This window comes from Chroicocephalus ridibundus, chromosome 7 (assembly GCF_963924245.1).
Source record: "Chroicocephalus ridibundus chromosome 7, bChrRid1.1, whole genome shotgun sequence".
Lineage (NCBI taxonomy): Eukaryota > Metazoa > Chordata > Aves > Charadriiformes > Laridae > Chroicocephalus > Chroicocephalus ridibundus.
Genome location: NC_086290.1, coordinates 38,374,799 through 38,393,068, shown reverse-complemented (window position 1 = coordinate 38,393,068; position 18,270 = coordinate 38,374,799). Strand labels below are relative to the sequence as shown.

Sequence of the window (18,270 nt, the reverse complement as noted above, 5' to 3'; positions counted from 1 at the left end):
ACAATAGCTGTGCGAGAGTAGTCAGTAAATGACAATAAATTTAATCTTATTAATGATTTTTTTTTTTTTAATCTATGAAGAGGCAGCAAATTTAGGAAAATTAGCAACAAGTATCAGGTCTAGGTGTAGGAACTCTCCTCCTATTCTGGACAGAATAAGAATTTTTGATGTGGCTTCCTTAAGGAATTATTATTATCACTTGGTAGCAAGAACGAGTGACTGGAACACAGGCTTACCTGATTCTTCTTGCTGGCTCTGCCACGGGTCTACTGCAACAAAAGAATTAGCGTCTGTATTCTGCTGTTTGTCAAGTCGTGATATACTTACTGCAGACGGGAAAGTTGTGAGAATGAATAAATTGAAATGTTTGGGGCTTTCTTCCTTGTAGGCCATGAGGCTGATGCAAAACCTACATTAAAACAAATATAGATTTTGGATGAAAAATACATATTAGTTACTGCTTACAGCGGAGTAACAGCGCCGCAGGGCTGTGCAAGAATCGAGGCGATGCACGTACTTCCAGATGGGAGTAAACAGTTCAGATATAAAGGATTTTTAAAATGAAAAGCTAACTCTCAACCCCTTTTCAATGGAAACAATTTATTGTGAAATCCTCTCTTGCTTTCTAGCCTTGTTTTCTTTTTCCTCCTGTACTTATAATTTTTCCAATTTTTTTTTTTTTTTTAATTTTAATAGCAGGCAAGTAGCAGTAGGCTTGTCAAGAGTCCATGGTGAACAATATCGCTGACATATCCTACATCCAGCTTCTAAAATGTTGCTATTATTCTGCTTCTTTCTCTTACTCTATTGTATTTTCTGTTGGCTTCAAGACTAGTTTAGCTTGCGTGTTAATATAAAGTCTGACTGTATTAAGATACAACAATGCTAACGCTCTTAATTCAAAGCAACTTTATTCATTTAGTAAATTTAAATTATCGCTCAGTACCAATGTTCAGTTTTTCCTCTTGGGATTCTTTATACGTTACACATCTTTTTTTTTCTTGAAAACCTGAATACCGTGGTATCAGTAAATGTAAGCTGATAGGACATAACTTAAAAAAACCCCAAGAGTGACTGTAAATTCGCACTACGAGGGAAAACAGGAAACTGATACTAATTCTGAGATGTGATTCATTAGTGGGTGATAAAGAAAGCACCTTTTTTTTTTTTTTTTTTTTTTTTGCTGTGAAAAGGTCCTTGGGTTCTATGAAGAATAATTCATTAAAATGAAAAGAAGACAGACAATGTTAAATGGACCTAGGTCAAAGTTTTAATATACTAATTTGCCTACATTGAATTAAGGCAGTTACATCAAAACTTCAAGAATACTTAATGATTACGAAATCATGTCTCTCTTGTTCAGTAGGTTAATTAGCAGTTCTACAGACATAATGCTTCTGAGTGCATTAAGTTGCCTACCAGTAGTCCCGATTAGTTACTTTCTGCCACGATGATTTCTCTCCATTGAAAACATTCTCAGTATGTGGCATCTAATTTTGCTCATTCTGCATCTTGTTACCTCTACCTGATGCACCCGATTTTTAGAACTGAACGTGCAAAAGTTACTTTGCATAAACTTGACAGATTTGTCTCATAGAATAGAAGGCCAAAATTTCACCAGTGGTTCCCACACCCTGTTCAAAACTTTGGGAGGAGTTATACCGTTATTTTAGAAAGACATTTCAACTGATGTGATTTCCACTCTTTAATTAAACAAGCCATGACTTAACAATATCTTTAAGGTAGGATTTTCAACTTCTTGTTGCAGCTATTGTTGTACTCGAATTAATCACTGAAGTTAAGAGGGCCTCAGCATAACCTTTCCTCAACGTGACATGTTTTCTGAGGCTTTTTCTTGTATAGCTTGTGGGTTTTCATATGCTTATTTTATAAATTATTTTCTTTCAGGATTCCCTTTACTTGGAATCTGTCCCTCACTGAATATATATGGGGTATTTTTAACTTGTATTTAGGGTTTAAAGTATCATTATATGTTCTTTTTATCATGCTCACATGAGAAAAGCAAAGCTAAAAGTTTAGACTTCTGGTGGCAATAGTGTGAAACGGATTACATGGTAACAGCGTTGGGTTTTATGAAATAAGATTCTGAATGAATAAGAATTAATTCAACTTTATAGGCGTTCCAGCATGTTTTCCTTTTCCTGAAACACTGCTATACTAAGCACATGTTGGACTCCGCCGTAGGCTGATGCAGGTAAGGCTACGAGGGATTTGGTAGCAGCCTACCATGATGACAGTGCAAAAATATTACTAGTGACAGATGATACAAGGGCCAGAAACTGTGAGTGAAGAGTTTCAAGCTGGACGCTGGACACCTCTTCTCCAGATGGGTAGCGCAGTGCTAAAACTGGAGGCGAGCGCTCCATCAGGGAGGTTCACAGCCCTGCACCTGCCGCTTGGCATTCCGCTCCCTGGCAGAGGTGACCCTGGGATTTGGAAGTACTTCATTTCATATCCTATTTGTTTGAAAATCGTTGTTGTCTTCCTCCACGGATGGAGCCACAGTGGCACTTAACTTCACTCTTTGCTTATGTCAGCAGATTTACCAAAGCAGATTGTCTCCGAGACTCCGTAAGAAGGGCTTCACCGAGAGTGTCTTACTAAGGAAGACTTTGTAAGACAGAGTGTGGATGTGTCCCCCTCTTCTTATGTCTGGCACTTTTTAATAGCGCTTTACCCCCCGCAAGGGTTCGGGTCCCAGCAGAAATTTAAGTTTTAAAGCTCGGGTGCCTTAACCAAGGGGCGATCGCAGGGCAAGCATTTCCCTCCCCGGCCCCGCCCCAGCTGCGATCTCACGGCCCCGCAGGTTCCGCCGCTCCCCCGGCGGGGCCGGGCTGGGGCCCGCCGGCTCCCGGCGGAAGGGCGAGGCGCGCGGGCGGGCGCGGCGCGGCGGCCCCGGCCCGGTGCGGAGCAGGGCCCGCCTCCGGCACCACATGATGCCGCTTCTCCTTCCTGCCGCCCCTGTCCCGAGGAGAAAAGGGAACTGGGCGCAGGGCGGGAGGAAGTGATTCCGCTTTCCCGCCCCGCCGCGGGAAACAGGCGGCCCCTCCGCCACCCCCCCCCCCGCTTCCCGCCGGGCCGGGCGCTGCCAGGGCAGAGCTGCGCGGCGTTGGGCCATGGCGCGGCTGTGGCTGCTGGTGCTGCTGGGCGGCGCGGTGGCCCCGGGCAGCGCCTTCAACCTGGACGTGGAGCACCCGGCCGTCTACTCCGGCCCCGCGGGCAGCTACTTCGGCTTCGCCGTGGACTTCTTCGCTCCCGACCCATCCTCGTAAGTGCCCTGTCCCGTCCCCTCCCGGGCGACGGGGGCCCGTCCCGGCGGCCCCTCGCTCCGCTTGTGGTGCGCTGGCGGCGGGGCTGTGGCCGAGGGTGGCGGTGTCCCGGCCGGCCGGGAGGAGGATGAGGATGGCGATGCGGGGGGCCGGGAGAACCCCGTGCCAGCAGCCGAGCCGCTGCCGCTAGTTCACAGTGCGGGCTTGGGGGGGCGGGGGGGGGGAGGACTGACACCAGGGCGGCTCTGGGATGAGAAGGATTAATTGATGGAGCCGTTCGCTCCGGCCCCGCAGCGCTGCCACGGAGCCGAGCCGTTCCGAGCCTGCCCCGGGAGGGCTGGTTGCCCCGGGAGGGCTGGTAGCCCCGGCGGCCGCCGTGCCCCGCCCTCAGCCGGGCCGGCACCAAGGGCGGGTGGGGGGTCCCTGCGGCGGGACCCCGGCGTGGGAGCCAGCCCCGGCACCCAAGCCCGTCTCCGTCTCCTGCCCGCGCCGGGGGGCTCTGCCCGCCGACACCCTTCTGCCGGGAAGTTCAAAACCTGAATGCCGTGCGGGCGGCAGGCTCGGTAGCACGGCGTACGCTGCACAGCTGGATTTTCTGAATTGCCTTATCAGTCTGCGGTTTAAGTAAATGATAGTGCCGGTAAATGCCACGTAGAGAGACGAAGGCATGGCGTTTTCCTTCCTGTGGCACCTGAGGTTTTGTCTCGTGAAATTTCAGCAGTTCTGCTGTTCTCCTTTTTGACCGCTCTTTGCAGAAGCGCTTCGTGTGAGTTGCGCTCGCTCTGTGCGGGTCACAAAGCTGCTGAGCAGTCTAGAGAAGAAAAAGTTCCGTGTAAATACCCTCTGCATCTGCTTCCTGAATACGGTCTCATTTCACGGTAAACGAAAATTAGGCAATGTTTAGTAGCTGGTGTGTTTCAGGCTTTTCAATAGTTGTGTCATTAGCTTCAAAGTCATGGTGTTGCCTTAATGAATTAGTCTGTATTTCTCAACTGCGGGCTACATTAAGATCCAGCTTTTGCCACTTTTTTTCCCTCCTTTCCCATCTTAAGAAAGGGCTGTAAAGCTGGAAAAGCTGTTGGCTTTCATCATGCTGAGGGGATTTTCTCTCCCACTCTCTCTCAGTCTTTAGCTCATAAAACTTTATAAACAGGTTCTCTAACTATTGAGCAAGCCTTTTTGCAGTACATCATCCAGCCTTGTTTGCTTTTCTTTATTGCCTACAAATACTAGAAGTTATCCTGTTTTAACTTGCGTGCGTTGCGACATCTTTCTGTGCTATCTTAATCCTGTAAGTCTTAGTACTAAAAGAAAAAAGGTTCTATTTGTGTTCCTCCCTTTATTTTTAGTAAGCATGTGTGGCTGCAGGGTTGTCAGGAGACTGGTAAATGCACGTAGTAAACTTTCTTTCTTGCTTTCCGATAAGGAATTATGTGACCCAGCTCTCCTTGAAATCACTATTTGGAACCTTTCTATTATTTTTATAATAACTATTGACCTCAAAGTGTGTGGCTGTAAAAGAAATAGTGTTGCCTTGTTTTTGTTTTTTCTAAACTTTGAATACTAGTGGTTTTCAGACAGCGTGGAAGACTCCATACTTTTAAGCAAATTTTTTCTGCTCAATTTTTAGCTGTGACTAAATTTTTACCTGTTAGTCTGTGTCTGCTAAGCTAAAGTCTAATACTGTACTTTATCTTAAATTTAAGCTCATAATTGAAACAAAATAGCTATGCAATTTTTGCAGGAACAGACTCATAACAGTGTTAAATTTTGAGTTTATGCCTATGGAGACTGATCATTTTGCCTCCTGAAATAGCCATAAATACATGTGTGCCGTGTCCTCTAGACATAGGCCCCGTCTTCCCCATCATTTGAGAAGGATGAACACACCCGCCCCGCAGACTGGAACGCCTGCAGATTCCCTCAAGCTGTTGGAGGGGAAAGAAACATGGCGATGAACAGCGAGCTCAGCGATGGCTGCAGTTAAATGTTAGGTAGAAAACGGAGTGACCTGTTTTGCGGCACGATCAGCAAAAACTGTTCAGTAAAGCGAGCCTTGTTGAGTGTCGTGTGTGTCACTTGGTTCCTACACCTTTGTTGTTGCTTTGGTGAATTTCTGTTTTATCACTTTTTCTTTACATGAGTACTAGAGATGAAGTAAATTTAGTTATGCTAAAGCTATTTGGATTGTCTAGCCTGACAATCAAAGGAGTGTTAATAGTTCTTGGATGCTCAAGCTGCTGTTTCATAGTCTATTTTGACCGGCTGGATACCAAAATAAAGCATATTTAGAAGTCCAGTATGAAAGACCTAATCCAGGAGTCAAAGCGGTAGTCTTGTATCAGGGTGCTCTGCGGTGCCTGACGGAGGACGTAACCACAACACGAAGTGACTGAACATAACTTTATAAAAACTGAAAAAGGCTTCTCATACATGCCGTGTTTTGAAACAATTGCATTTGATAGTCTGTCTTCCAGTATACAAGTACATGGAAATACCAGTTTCTCTTTATTGGCCCCTGGCAAAGCACTGGCAAGTGATTATTCCTGTAAGTCCACCTGGGTAACGTGAACTGCTGAGGATGTCGATGCACTTCCAGTCTTGGCAGCGTTGTGCTGGGGCAGGTGGTTGCACCATGTGGGAGATGGGCGGTATCAAAGTATAGCTGGTGTATTCCCATGGCAATAATGCACTTCCCTCTGTATTCCCCTTTTCCCAAAGTATGCGGACTAGAGACTTATTTGTATTTAGGTAATTTGTATATTATTATAAAACCTATGACAAAATCTGCTGATTTGGTCTATCATGATAAAAATGCATATCTTTTGTTGGTTTGTTTTGGGAAAAGAGATGACTAAACCTTCATGGAGTCCCGTAATGATTCCTTTATTGATAATCTTGTTAATAAACTTCATCATAAAGATTGTCTTAAGAAAGATTTAAACTATATTATTAGAAGGGGAATGATTTATTTTTTTAAACAAGTATTTAATTTGGGGGGCTTCCCAAATGCTAATGATAGAGGAGTAAAGTGGGAGGCAAGCTACCGCTTGTTTAATAGATTGTAGTTGTAATAATTAATGTGTTTCTTTACTTGGCATTATGATGTCTATTTTTAAGCATTTCTGTTACACCCAGAGAGAATGTTTTAAGTTGATTAAAGCATTTCAAATTCTTGCTCTTGGAATCTAGAGAGTCGACGAATGGCAACTAAGGGAAACAAATGGATTGCCAGCTAGCCTAGATTTCCTGTCAGGGCCCACACCGGGAAATTTTTAAAGTTCTGCAAATTCAAGCGAGTTGGAAACTAGTAGTCTGTGTCTGTGTTGGTCTTCATACGAATCGAGCTTTGAGGAGGTGCTATGTGTTTATACCTGGTATTTACATATTAAGAAATATAGGCTTAACCATGTACTAAAGTGAAGTCTGGAAGATGACTCTGAAAACCAGAACATGTTTGTTCACCCTGGATCTGCCTACCTGTAGACATTCTCTCCAACCAGTCTTGTGGCTTGTTCTGCTTAACAGGGTTTGAAAATTAAGTAACCGTCATGCCTGATACGGGATGATAAGACTTGCAAGCTCTCTTAAACAGGCTAAATGGAAACAACAGAGAAGATTCTGATAAAAGGAAGCATTTAGTTTTATGTCTCCTATCTGTCGTCTTCTGTACTTCAGATTGGCTTCCTAAGGAAAGTGCTGATGAGTCAAGTGTATCTCAGCATCTTCCAGGAACTCCAAGGCCTCTGATGGCCTTGTTGGAAGATGCGAAGAACCCTGTTTGGTCTGGCTTTTCATTAAGTCTGTTCCTTACTTCACAACTTCTGAATTTTACCACCTGCACAGGCATAATCTTGTAGCAGTTCCTGCTCAGAGTGCACTTAACATGTTCATATAATCAGAGATTTATAAAAGCGCAACAAAACTTAATCAGAAAAATGATTGCTGTGTAATTAATTTCACTAAAGATTCGTTAATAGGTGAACCTGGGGTTGACAGTCACTTGAGTACCCGGAGATTCTTCTTAAAAGAGCATTCGCTAACGCTGGGCTGACTCACCACTTAGTACCTTCTGAGCTCAGAAGCACTACTGTTTTGTTTATATGTTGTTTCCATTTTTGACTGACTTCATTGAATTAGTTAGGACAAAATTAACCAGAAATTATGCCAGCCGATGACTTTCTTAAATTACAGAAGTAACACAATTTCCTGTTCTGCTGCATACATACATATTTTTAAAAGGGAAAAAAGAATATAAAAGGTGTTTATCTCATTTTAAAAATCATTTTAAGTAGGACAGAATACTTTTATCTTTTGTGGTAAATGTTTTCAGGTTTTTTGCGTGCTTTTGCTTGCAGAAAAGAGGGACCCAAGAACTAAACGTAATATGAATTTCTCTGAAACTCGAAGTAGTTATAGTCAGATTGAGATTTGATTGGGCAAGGCTTTTGCTTTATTAACCCTTCACGTGTCATAAAGTAAAAATGCCTGTACCTTAGGTTTTGAAACCTTGGTTTTATTTCTTCTTTTTACTGCAGGATATTTCTTCTGGTGGGAGCTCCAAAAGCGAACACTACCCAGCACAACATTGTAGAAGGAGGCCAGGTGCTCAAATGTAACTGGAATTCCAACAGAAATTGCCAGCCGATTATATTTGACTCCACAGGTAACGTGTAGTTTGCTGTGGGGGAGGATGGGGTATCTGTGCTCTACTCCTAGAGTGAGAGTGCAGAAGGGATTCAGATTCATGGGGGACCTTTTGATGGTTGATGTGAATGCAGCCAGTTTTGGACTGGCAACTAGTCAAGGCTTAGTGGGTGGGGGGTTTTTTTGTTGTTGTTTGTTCCCCCCCCTTTGAGAATTCTGTTGTCCTTGGTATGTGCTGAGAGCCTGAGTGAGCATACATTATTCTTCTTTTGTTTTAACCTGTTTACATTTCTCTTCTGTACTTTCCAGCAATCCTAAAACATTTAGCAACCTAATTCTCAATAGACCACAGGGATTTATTGCCTGTTAAGAACACGGTATATGAGGAAACGTACTTTTTTAGTATCAGCAAAGGTGGTGTATGCAGAGATATTCAGAAGAAGAAGAATCTGAAACTGGGCGTATAAACTTCAAACTGGGGAAAAATACTTTTTTATTTTTCCCCTTGGATGGCTTCATAGTATTTGTGACACTTACGATAGCAGCACTCGGGGTGCCTCAGGTCAGTTCTGAAGTAGACTAAAGCTGAGCGGCAGCAATGCTGACATTAAACATCTCCCTTGGTCTTCATGCTCCGGTGCACACAGTGATTTCCACAAACTGTGGCAGGTCAGATGAGAACACACTGCATGTGCTTTTCAGCCTGAGCCACTCAGTGTTGAATCTTGTTTTCCACAGCGTGTTTCGGGCCAGCGGAAAAACCTTTCCGTGTCATGGGATTGGATTAGCAAGACCCATGTAGTAGGGCAGAGGAAGCACCTGTGCTTTTAACGTCTAGTTGGTTGTAATTCATTCTTGTGTTTGCTGGTATTTTGACTTGGCAGCCTAAAGGCTATTATGCAGCCTTCGTACATTGTGTATGATGCAGTGGAGAAGCTCTTCTTCCAATTCCATTGTCAAGGTATGCCCACAAAATATTGTTGGTGTTCAGATTTCTGAAATCTCCATATGTTTTTCTGAAAACTATTATGTTACCAGTTCCACTGGGGGGAAGAAAACAAGTACGTAACGGTACACACAAAACCTATGTCATTATCAGTCATGTCACTTTACTCTACAGGAGCCTTTCTGCCAGATTACTTAAAATCTCTGGTAAGGTGTGAAGTGTGACGTTTCAGCTGCATCAGTGTGTGACAGCAAAAATAGGTTTTAATTTTTTTTTGTTTGTTTTTACTTTGGGATTATAATTTACTAGAATACAAATGTGGTGGTTGTTTTAAAGAACGAATCTATATGTCCCTAATTAATAATCACCACAAAAATAATAGCCAAAAACCTTCTGGTAGGGAAAGATGAGCTACCTGGGTAGGTTCTAGATGCATCTTCCAGTGGGAATTGCAGTGTGTTTATCTGTTTATACTGTGAACATTTGCAATAGGCTTTTCCATGTGCCAGGCAGAGTAGATACAGAGGCCACGCTGCTTTGCTGTGTGTCTGTGCTCAAGGTATATACTACTGGGCAAACAAATAGTGTTTTGCTTATAATTTGCCTTTAAGTCACGGGCATGTTAATCGCTTGAAATTGAACAGTAAAAATAGCAGGTCATAATGGCTTAAGAGGATTTCTTTCAGGCACATTTTAACTCATTCCAGCTTTGTGGCAACGAATTGGGAAATAATGCATTTGTCAATTATTCTCTGGGTGAAAAGGGGCATTGTGTTTCAGTATACTAAAATAATAAATGCCCTGAGACAAAATAAAATGACTTTTTCTTTGTACATAATACAATGGTTGACTCCCTACGTTACGATGACAGCGTCTTGCTGCCAACACAGTGTAAAGCTGCGCTCCTGCCTGCCCCCGCCTCGTGTGGTAAAAGGCGCTGAGGGAAGACCTGTGACTCGCTTCGCGGGAAATACGTAGCAGAAGATTCGACCACTGCTTCGTGGTGCTAATGCCAAGGTGCTTTTTGTAGATGACTGAACAGAACCTCTGCAAGAATTCGTCCATCACTACTTCAACACTTGTGTAATATGATTTGTAATCCCAGAGGTATTGCTTAGCCTTGCAATACAGGCAGATTTTTATTTTTCATTTCCCCTCCAAGATTATTTAGCTGTTTTGTCACTGGGAAAAGCAGCACAGGTTCTGCAAAATTAATTAGATGGGTTTCTTCGGAGCTAGTGAGAAATCTGACCCATGAAAATAATGAGAACATTCGTACTTGTGGCTTTTCTCTGTTTACCTGTTGATGCCAAACTCCATATGTGGAGTTGCAAAATTATCTTTACTAGAAGGCATGTCAGTGTTCCTTCTGCTGTTTTGCTGTACCAGATAGCATAGCTGGCGGATCCCAGACCAGGCCAGGTCACTGCATCTGACGCCCAGTGTCTGAGGGCAAGGAGGAGACCGTGTTTCTGTGCTGTGAACATCGCAAGGGAATGGAGGAAGGAGCGAGTCATCTTCTGACTGTGTGAGGTTGCCTTTGTCCGCTCGTCTCCTGGTTGTATCACTGATAAATACGAGAGTAGGGTTTTACAGACGTCTAGCAAGCGAGGTTTATTCCTCTCTCAATTATTATTTTTTCTTATTAAACATTACTTGTTTATAGTTCAGTTTTCCACCAGCTTTATTAGTCCTTTTCTCTTCCCCATCCATACAAAGGACACGCTGAGCTCAGCTGCGCAGCAGTGACTGCACAGAGTTGAGTTTTATTTTCTAACGCTTGCTTTTGGCTTACGTATCATGTTGGCACAGAAGCCTGGTCCTTTACATGAGACAAATGCAACAGCTATTACGTAGCCCGGGAGAGAAGGTACTAGCTGCTTTGCATTCATCTTTGGAGGAGGAGTTGTTCAGGCCCTTGCCGTATGACAGTACTGCTTCGTACTTGCGTTTACCCTCACCCCAGCTCCTCTGGAGGAAAGTGATAAGTCATTAAGCTGATCGTTCTGGTAGTACCAATTTTACCACTTTGTTTCTTCCTTCCTGTGCATGACAGGTTGGCTCTTTAGGGGGGCCTCTGGGCAATAGGAGTCTATTCATGGAACTCGCATAGCTCTCATGCTGAAAATATATGTATTTATGCCTCTCATGCCCTCCCCACCAGCCTGTAACATAAAACTCCCTCATTAGAGGCATATATTACAATTTTTAAGCTGCTGGCTGGAAAGAAGTTGTTCTTTCACTGTTCCTACATAGCATGTTCTCTCATTTAAATCAGTGATATGCTTGCAAAGGGGAAGGTGGATCTCCCCTTGTCTTAGGTCTCCCAGCACAGAGGTTACACACATTTAAAAATACACTCAGAGAATATTCTTTACATATGTCTATGTGCGTGTGTTTCTGTGCATATTGTACTAATTGCTTTTGACGTTCTGGTATACATGGTGGCTTTGGAAGACAAAATGTTTATATCGCACATTAACACTTCCCAAATGTAAAGATGCTTCGCTGTGGGGCTTCTGAGCATTTTAGCATTGACATCAGTTGGCTTTGATTTAACGTAGTTATGACTATGTGAAAATTACATGACAAACATGTGTGGTAGAAAATGCCCTCAAATTCGGGGGTGCATATAGCTGTGCTGCATGTGCTTGTGTGTACATGGCCAGAAGCTAAACGTGCCACTGTCACAAAACTAAAGTTTCTGAGCCGCACAATCATAGAATACCAGGTTGGAAGGGATCTCAAGGATGATCTGGTCCAGCCTTTGGTATTTGTACTCAGTATTTCATTTGTACTCAATATTGTATTCGATATTTATATTCTTTTATATCTTGACTTCTTTCTACAGTTGCCACAGCATTACCACAATTTCAATTGAATTGTTATGTAAAATACTTAGGATTTTTTCCCCTCTGTTAACTTTCAGAGTGTGTAGGAGGCTGTATTTCTTCAGGAAAAGCGCTGGGGGGGAAATTTACATTCTCAAGTTTGTATATTCTCCAAAATTGTCATAAGCGTAAGCAATATCAGTAAATCCTTTCGTTTGCAAGGTGTTTTATGTTTCACATCCAAATTACCAAAACCCACAAGTTAGAGGTCAAGGCGGGTAAATATTTGTCTTCATTCTTAACCCTTCTCCACACCAGATAGTTTTGTGACTGAAAGTTCAGTTTATTTTTTGTTTTAATCCATAGCAATAGGGGAGCGTTCTGAATCTTACAAAGGATAAAGGATCTGGGAAAGCAAATGGTGGGAAAACCGCTCTTACAGCTTTCCGAGCCCTAGTACTACTCTTTCTGCAAGAGTGACGGGAGAGATGGTTCCTCTCTTAGAAAGCTTAACAGTTTCTAGCAAGCAGTTGGCTTCATCTGCCAGCAGCTTTCTCCAGGAAAAACATATTTCTTGTGGGTAAACTGTATAAGGAATGCACTTAATATAGCAGTCTGTTTTCTCTTTCTGATCGGTTTTGAGACAGAGCTCCAAAAACATTTGATTTAAAGATTTCTACTCTCCTTCCCCTTCTGTCCTTTCCCTAGCCTTCACAGACTAGCACAGCAAAGCTTGTGTAGATAATACCTGAATATTACTGAAAGTATTTCCATAATCTTGCTAAGGGAAAATATTCTCGAAAAGTTAGTTTTTTCTGCGAGTTATATTTATTTTGTGTAGTTGTCCATTTTTTGTGCATAAAATTAACCATGTTTTTTCTATGCCAGGGGAGGATCAAAAGCTCGTTGAGCCAGACAACTAAATCAGTGAGCGGAGGGGTGGTCAAACATGCTTTTTAGGAAAATCAACAAGTCAGTTTGGCATGCATGGAATAGCAGGGTGGATACGCTTAGCTAATTGTCTGACATCTAGATAAATACCTCCATTATTTGGCCGTGGAATTTTAGAGAGCAGAATCACTCTGAATTTTCACTCTGACAAATGAAAAATTCTTCAGAGACCCATGTAACCAGTTGGAGTTAATCAGATTGTACACATGTGAGCAATATGTAGCAAAATAATGTAAACCAAATGAGTTTCCTATGTGCTTGTTTTCCAAAAGGAAACAATTTTCTTCATAATTATTATTTTACTTTTCATCTCTGGGGTTCTAGCTCTTCATCAGTCAAGAACACTGGGAAGTGGGTTGGTGGAAATAGCATTTCTTCATGCTCCCATGGCTCTTCCTAAAAGCGTAACAAAACAGTTTTGTGACGATCAAGTTTCTCTTTGAAAAACCTGCCAGTTTTTAAATGAAACCCTTAATTGTGAAATGTACCTGCTCCAGTACAGGATGCTTAAAAGCATAGCTCTTTATGGCAGCATTAAAAAGTGCAGTACCGAGACTGCTTCGAGAGCTTCTGCATTTGGAATAATCTGATGAAATGCAGACAGCTCTACGAACTGTTACAAAGGAAAATATGCTCGTAAACCAACTTTGAACTTCTGTGCTAATGAATTGCAGATATCTTGAGCAGATCTCGTTTTTAGCGCAGAAAGATGTGCTTGCTCAGACGGTGTATTGTTTTGCTCTTCTGAGACACACGGTAGAATGGGTCGACGCGCTGCTAAATTGTCATTCCTGCTTTTGGTAAAAGCTTTCCCTACTGCTTTCATTCTCTATGTCAGACCTCAAAATTCAAGAATTGGGAAACTTACAGAAGCTGTTGAATACTGAAAACTAAGAGCAGCTCAAATATTTTCATCTCTGTGTGGTGTGTTTTTTATTGCTTTGGAAAAAGAATTCAGTGTAGCCTCTGGCTACATAAAATTTTATCACTTTGACTGTTGGCCTGTCCCTCCTCCATTTCCCATGTGTTTTGACGCACCAGAGTAATTTTAGAGAAATGGTTTGTTCTTAAATTCTTCTAAGACTGGTTATTTTGATCTGTGATAAAAGATGAGAAAGAAGGTTTTGAAAAGGAAAATAATTACAAAAACTCTCCTGTTTCCTCCTTATGTTTCCACGTTTTTCCACGTTTTTTGGTTGTTTGTTTTTGTTTTTGTTTTTTTTTCTTCTGTCCCCAAGTGGGTGTTTCTAGACAATAGGAGTCTTTGTTTGGAAGCCTAAACCACCAGTTTGGCACGGCTGTATCTATCTGTGACCTATTTAGTTTGAAGTGGGTATTTTAACTGCGTTGTGCAGCTTCGTGCCGTAGCATTGCACAGCATCTCCTGATGTTGGGAAGTTATGTCTGGAGCGGGGTGTCATGAGCTTATATTTGCCTTTTGGAGATTTTGATCATTTGTGCAAATGAGTCAGTTGTTCATTTCCACATCTGGAATAAGGAAATATGGGGTAGGTTGGTGTTTTGTGAAAATAACATGCTTTGTTAAAGTACTGTTTTATTTTTAGCTGGCGGTTTCGTTGGTATTAGGGTGCAATCTGTATGGGGCTTTCAATCTCAAAGGCTATCGATGTAGTCAGCAACAAAGTCATAAATCTTGCGAAGACCTTTCATTCATTTGTAGTAAAACGGATTGATTTTTATCTCGCCAAATCTATCATTGCCTCGGTCCCATTGGAGTCTGGTTGTTATCCTTATCGGGAGTGATGTTGTAACCAAATTCTGCGTGGGGCTCCGGGTACTGCTCTGAATACAAAAGAGGGCGGCAGAATGTATCAAACCTCCTTCGCACGTTGTTATAGCTGACAGTGGAAAAATGCTCATGCTTTTGTGATTAGGTAGACTCCTTCATGAATACTGTTGGCTCTGCGCGTGTGTAGCTGGATCTCAACCCTATGACGAGTTGGAAAAAAAATAAAAAATAGCATCTTTCTTGTATTAGGCAAAGGGAAAAGATGCTTTTGTTCCAGCACCGCCCGGGGAAAGAAGCAGGATTCGTATCTCAGAAGAGGGAAGGGGAGTTGTGTGGGAAGCTCTGTATTCCCGTCTCTCCCTGAGTCATTAACAAAACACTGTGGCTACACCAAAGTTGCTAAACCATCCACTGCCTCACGGTGTGGGGAGTTTCAAGTAAATACAAGCTTGTATGCACCCGCTCTTGCCTCATTAACCAAGGTTGAAATGGCTGTGATTTTGGGTGGAAGATATCTAGCTTTATACGGCGCAAGGTTCTCGTATTATGAAAACAGTGCTCTTGTGTATTTTTTAAGTTTGTCTTTCTCATTGGCTAGCAGCATAAAGTTTCCCTTTGCCTGGAAGGGGGAACGTGATTTACTTTGAATTGGCGTCATTAGTTACAAAAAGGTTTATTTCAATGGAAATTCTGTTAATTGGGTGACTATTTACATTTTACAACTTCACAGAATTCATAGTATGATGACATCAGTTCACTGCCTCTTGCCTCACGTTTATCTCAGTTAAGTCTGGTACTCAACATCAGTGGCAAATGTTTTAGTTCAGTTTTCTCATTGCCATGCAAACCGGCGGCCTGCAAGTTACGACTCGATCCGCTTACTCAACTGCTGTCATTTTGTGGTAATACCATTGTTTCTGTAACTGATATCATTTACACTGGAAAAGGAAGGTGCAAATTATCCCAAGCTGATAGCCAAAAGAAATTCAGCATTGAAAGAACTTTTGATCTTTTTATTATTACTTGGAAGATGGCTTAGCCTATAATTTTCTGCCTTTTTCTGCAATTTCTACTCAGCGTTGCTCCGCATCAGTTCCCATTTATCAATTTAAATCCTGTGTCGCGCGGTGAGGTGACAATATTCCATTGGTCCAGCAGCAGCAACGCACCCATGTAGTGAATTTTTAAAGCAGTTCTGTTCCTGCCTGGACAAGCCCATCACCCCACCTGGACAGTACTTTGTGAGACAAAGCGCAGTTGACTTGGCACGTCGGCCCTTTTTCCCTAATGAAAGAGTTATGTAAAATCATCATGTGATGGCTACTACAATGAGCAGCAAAGGAAAAACCACGGCATGAGCTGCCTTTACAGATGCAAAAAATACCCTATGGTCAAATGACATAATCCTGGAATTAACGACCCATCAAGCAGAGGTCCCGGTAGCGGCTGCATTTTAGTCTGACAAATTGCATTGTGTAAAAACTCTGAACGTTTTCGTGAATAAATCTAGTCAGAACATTCTTTGTATTGCTTAGATATATTTGTTTGAATGCCTGTTTAAAATGTGCATCATTGGTTTAAAGATATTTCTAAGGTATTCTTGAGGCACTCCAAACTGAGCAGAATTCAGAAATAAAGGAAAACAGCAGTGGCTATAAGAACCATTATAGCAGTAAGGCTGACTGTATTATATCAAAATGTTGATCTGAATTTATAAATCCCTGTAGGTTTAAATCCTACCTGTATTACAGTTTGCTTCATTTAATGTGGGTACTTTTTTTAAAGGTTATGGGGGAAGGCTTATGGGTTTTTTTTGGTGGGTTTTTTTGGTGTTTTTTTTTTTGGGGGGGGGTGTGTGTGTGTGTTTTTATAACTAACACTGAAAAATTATACCATGGTAATATAATAATACAGTCAAGGCCTTTATACTAAAACACAGAAATGCTGAAGTCGGTCTTATATCTTCCTGTGGCAAGTCTACTTTACAGTATAGCTAAACCACCATATTTAACTCTGATTTGCTCACATTTAAGTATACTTTATGTTTGTTTTCCCCCGTCAAGAACAGAAACATAAATGGTTTCTCCTTAAAAGCAAGGGGATTTTCGATGACAGGTGTTTTCCAGATTTCCTCATAAAATCAGTTTATCTTCTGGACCTGAGGGAAAGGCTCATAATCTCTTTACACAGTGTTTTCCTGGGGAGAATTTCAAATGGGGCTGGGTAAATAAAGATTACCTTCCTTCTTAAGTAGAGAGTTAACATCAGATTCGACTTTTACTTAAGGTTTGCAGTTTTTTGTTTGCGAACTCCATGTTTCCAACGTACATACTTTCTACTGGATCTAGTTTTGTCTTAGTGCAGTTTCCTGTGTTACAGCCAGTCCGAAGCTGAACAACAGCTTCCTCTCCCCAAGACGCCCACCCTTAGTTTTAGAGAACTATTGAAGCTTTGAATACAGGATAAGCTCAATGTAAGGCGTCTTAACCTTGTGGCAGATGTTCTTTTATGGTATGTCTATCTGCACTGACATTAGACAATTTGGCTAAGAAGTATGTAAAATATTTTTGCAATGGTAGTGTATTATAAATAAATATAATTTGTTTAGCCAAATCGCCTAATGGAGCATGTTTTACTATGTGGTGGCGATTTTTTTTATGCATAAGAATTCCTAATCTGTTATTTAGGCCTTCAGAAACTACGATGCTAGCTTCTGAAGTCATGACATTTGGAACATAATAAACTTGGGGTCATGTTCATTTGCTTTCTGATTTGGAGATGTCAGTTTTTTATACGTCAGCTTCTGACTGTGTCTCAAAGCCTAGATGTTTACCTATTAAAATAGAATTGAAGAGAGGTTTCCAATAATATTCTCAATTTAGAGCTGAATCAGGGCTTTTTCCAGTTCTGTAGAAAAAAAATAGTTTTGTCTCCTAAAGACTGAGGGAGAGAGAGAAAGACTGAGAAGAGAAGGAATCCATGTCCAGTTGCCATGCTGGACATTGCTTCTTCCTTGGCCGGGGGCAGTGCCTGCAGTTCAAGGATAGACGGGGAAAAGGCAGAGAGGGGCTGTTTCAGCAGCATGTGCTGGTTAAACTACTGGGTCCCCTCTTCTCCAGTGCAATCAACATAGCCCATAGGTACAGGGCACCAGTAATCTGTCTCTTTTTTTTTTTTTAATTTTATTTGATTTTATTCCTTTATGCTGTCTCAGCTGATGCGTTCGGTTGAAACTTGAAGGAACTAATTTCCTTAGCATCTGCGATAAAATCAGATTGCTGATAATGCTGAATGGCTGCTTACCTGCTGTTGCGGCAAGACCATTCCTTCTACTTGTTGCCTGTTGTTTTAAACTTAACAGGGATATTTACCTCCTAAACACTTCTGTAGTACCTAGCACATTAGGACTCTGCTTTACACTATAAAACTGCTATACCATCTTTCATTTTAGTCATAGATATATAGCATTGCGTAAGTATCCAACAGTAGAGCAAGGTGTAAAATACCATGCCATAACTAATCCCAAGTTTTATATTCTTTAAAGCTTTGTTTGGCAAGTAAAGCTGAGAGATTTCTTTGTATTTGACAATAGCTGGACAAATAGGTGATAGAAGCCAAATCTGACTTTCTAGGCCGCGTAACCTTGCGTGTGGTTACAAGCAGAATAAACCAATTTTAAGTTCCCGATGCTACCAGAAAGATTATAGTTCTCAGCCACACGTTCCTGTCGTCTCCCCAGCAGGTTAGCACTACTTCCCTCCCCATGCAGTCAGCCGGGTTCATCCCTGATCCGGTTCAATATTTATTTTTTTTTTTTTAGTAGGTAAGGTGTGAAAAGGTGACGAAAAGGTAGCA

The 18,270-nt window shown here is 41.9% G+C and overlaps 1 protein-coding gene across 1 annotated transcript in view; it reads left to right on the top strand.

The window, feature by feature from the left end:
- The first annotated feature begins 2,883 nt into the window (after window positions 1-2,883).
- Window positions 2,884-18,270, top strand: part of ITGAV (integrin subunit alpha V) — a 49,980-nt gene continuing 34,593 nt past the window's right edge. Inside the window, exons 1-2 of the mRNA XM_063341067.1 lie at window positions 2,884-3,289; window positions 7,829-7,956. Coding sequence (XP_063197137.1) covers window positions 3,138-3,289; window positions 7,829-7,956 — 280 coding nt within the window. The 5' untranslated portion in view covers window positions 2,884-3,137. The remainder of the gene's footprint in view (window positions 3,290-7,828; window positions 7,957-18,270) is intronic.